The sequence below is a fragment of the Otolemur garnettii genome, unplaced genomic scaffold (genome assembly GCF_000181295.1).
Source record: "Otolemur garnettii isolate 467f Iridium unplaced genomic scaffold, OtoGar3 scaffold00127, whole genome shotgun sequence".
Taxonomy (NCBI): Eukaryota; Metazoa; Chordata; class Mammalia; order Primates; family Galagidae; genus Otolemur; species Otolemur garnettii.
In genome coordinates, this window is record NW_003852522.1 from 4363006 (window position 1) to 4366064 (window position 3059).

Sequence of the window (3059 nt, forward strand, 5' to 3'; positions counted from 1 at the left end):
TGTCACCCTTGGTAGAGTGCTGTGGCATCACAGCTCACAGCAACTTTAAACTCTTGGGCTTAAGTGATTCCCTTACCTCAGCCTCCTGAGTAGCTGGGACTACAGGCTCCTACCATAATGCCCGGCTATTTTTGTTGTTGTTGTTCCTGTTGCAGTTGTCATTGTTGTTCAGCTGGCTCTGGCCAGGTTTGAACCTGCTGGCCTTGATGTGTGTGGCCAGCGCCACAACCACTGTGCTATGGGGTGCCGAGCCATGTTGTCTGTGTTTTAACAAGACCTCTGGATAAATCTGATTCACTCCTAAGTTGAGAACCACAGGTATAGTAGTTTCTTTTTTAAGAAAATGAAGACCTCAGGTAGTGCCTGTAGCTCAAGCGGCTAAGGCGCCAGCCATATACACCAGAGCTGGCAAGTTTGAATCTGGCCCAGGCCTGCCAAACAATGACCACTACAAAGAAAAAATAGCCGGGTGTTGTGGTGGGTGCCTGTAGACCCAGCTACTTGGGAGGCTGAGGCAAGAGAACCACTTAAGACCAGGAGTTTGAGGTTATTGTGAGCTGTGACACCACCAGCATTCTACCCAGAGCTATAGCTTAAGGCTCTGTCTCAAAAAGAAAAAGAAAATGAAGATCTCTTTTTCTCTTTGTACAGGATATCAGCTGTTAAAGCCTAGTCTGATCTCTTGGTTAGAGGAAGAGGAATTGAGTACATTGCCAAGAAGAGAGATCCAAGTAAGTGTTTGTGGAGATCATTCCTGGGCAATAAGAAGTTCAGTATGTTTAGAAGTATAATGATCAAAACTTTCTTAAGGTGTTCTTTGTCACAGACCATGAAGCCATTGGATTCAGAAGTTTTATGCTATATTCAGTTTATCCCCCGTAATTTTTGATTTATCTCACACTATGCTATGATTTCACAAATGATCTGTTCTTTTTTTTCTTTTAGTTCATGATTTTAATATATGATTATTAAGATTGTTTCAGCTTTCTTTTCTTGGTAATACTATCTATTCACCATTGTAAAAGTTCCATAGATAAATGCTTTAAAAATTAATAAATTTTGACTCCTATGATGCACATATAGACATAGACATAGGGAAACTGCTCCAATCTGTGTTTGCTTAATATTTTTAGTGTGTTTAATATGAAAAATACAAATTACCTTTACAATTTTTAGCTTATTTAACCTACCATTTTATTCTGTAAACCTTTATTTATTTATTTATTTTTTTATCTTTAGAATGGCAACTTAAACCACAAAGTGTCTGCACTTCAGCAGGATATTTTTTGGTTAAAACATCAAATTGCATACAAATGGTAAGATTAATAAGGAAGATTCCTTATTTACCACACTCAAAAAAACATTGGGAATTCCATTGTAGGTAATCAGCACAAATGTCCGATAATTGAAGCAGGAAGAATGGCTATAGAGGGATACTCTAAATATGGTGAGTAAGGGGATAGCCTAAGCCTATCTTGAAACTCTGTACAAGTACAGATTACCACATGTGTAACTAGGTAATGAGATTTTGAAAACAATTTTACAAAACTATTCAGGAATTTTTTCGAGGTTAGAGATGGCACAAGACTCTTGAAATAGGGTTTCTTCATTCAATATGTAAGAAACCCCCAGGGTAGGAACTATATGCATGTAGTGAAAATGACAAAATTCATCATAATCATTATAATGTGTTTGATTGCAGATGGATGGGATCTATTAAATGTGAAAAATCAATTAATCATCATTCATCTCTTCAACAGGCAGAAAACCACAATGGAGGGGAACTCTGTGACTATAAGCAACCTGGAGAAATCTTCCATGAACACTCATGCCTTCAGACACACATGGTAACTCAAAATACAAGAAACGCTTACGACTTTAATCAGAATGGAGAAGACTTTCCTTTGTGCAAGAAAACCACTGCTGGAGAGAAACTTTCTGTGTTGAGTACACAGTGTAGAAAAGCCTTCAGCCTTCCACCAGATGATGTTGTTCACCAGGGAATGTGTTTGGAAGACAAATCCTTTGAATGCAATGACTTTGAGCAAGCTTTTGTTAATCAACCATACCTTCAGGTACGTGGGATTGTGCCTGATGGAGAAAAACTCTATGAGCAAGAGCCATGTGAGGGAGCTTTTACTTACTCCACAAGCCATGCTGTGTCTCTTCAAATGTGCACTGTACAAAAACCCTACGAATGTAAGGAATGTGGAAGATTCTTTAGATGCATTTCATACCTTAATAGTCACATGCGAACCCATACTGGGGAGAAACGCTATGAATGTAAGGAATGTGGAAAATGTTTCACTGGTTCCTCACACCTAGTTGAACACATAAGAATTCATACTGGAGAGAAACCCTATGAATGTAAGGAATGTGGAAGAGCCTTTACTGGGCGATCAGGCCTTACTAAACATGTACGAACACACACTGGAGAGAAGCCCTATGAATGTAATGAATGTGGGAAAGCATACAATAGGCTTTACCTACTAACTGAACATTTTAAAACTCACACAGAAGAGAAGCCCTTTGAATGTAAGGTGTGTGGAAAATCCTTTAGAAGTTCCTCATGCCTTAAGAATCATGTTCGAATTCACACTGGAATCAAACCTTATAAGTGTAAGGACTGTGGGAAAGCCTTTACTGTTTCCTCAAGCCTACATAATCACATAAAAACTCACACTGGTGAGAAGCCCTATGAATGTAAGGAATGTGGGAAATCCTTCGCTACATCTTCACAACTTATTGAACATATAAGAACACACACTGGAGAGAAACCATATATATGTAAGGAATGTGGCAAAACCTTCCGTGCTTCTTCACACCTACAGAAACATGTTATAATTCACACTGGAGAGAAACCTTACAAATGTACAGAGTGTGGGAAAGCCTACAATAGATTTTATTTGCTAACTAAACATTTAAAAAAACATTGAAGAAAAACTCTTTGAACGTAAGGAATGCAGAAAATCCTTTAGAAAAAGTAATCACACCTCACTTATTACATCTGAATTCACATTGAGGAGAAATCTTACTGGTATTAAAGAATGTGGGAAAGT

The 3059-nt window shown here is 38.2% G+C and overlaps 1 protein-coding gene across 2 annotated transcripts in view; it reads left to right on the forward strand.

The window, feature by feature from the left end:
- ZNF121 (zinc finger protein 121) overlaps positions 1–3053 on the forward strand; it is a 21672-nt gene extending 18619 nt beyond the window's left edge. Inside the window, exons 3-5 of one of the 2 annotated variants that reach the window (XM_003797976.3) lie at positions 652–731; positions 1240–1316; positions 1761–3053. In XM_003797976.3, coding sequence (XP_003798024.1) covers positions 1314–1316; positions 1761–2936 — 1179 coding nt within the window. In that variant the 5' untranslated portion in view covers positions 652–731; positions 1240–1313 and the 3' untranslated portion in view covers positions 2937–3053. The other variant, XM_023518081.1, reaches the window with a different exon arrangement.
- The last annotated feature ends 6 nt before the right edge of the window (positions 3054–3059 follow it).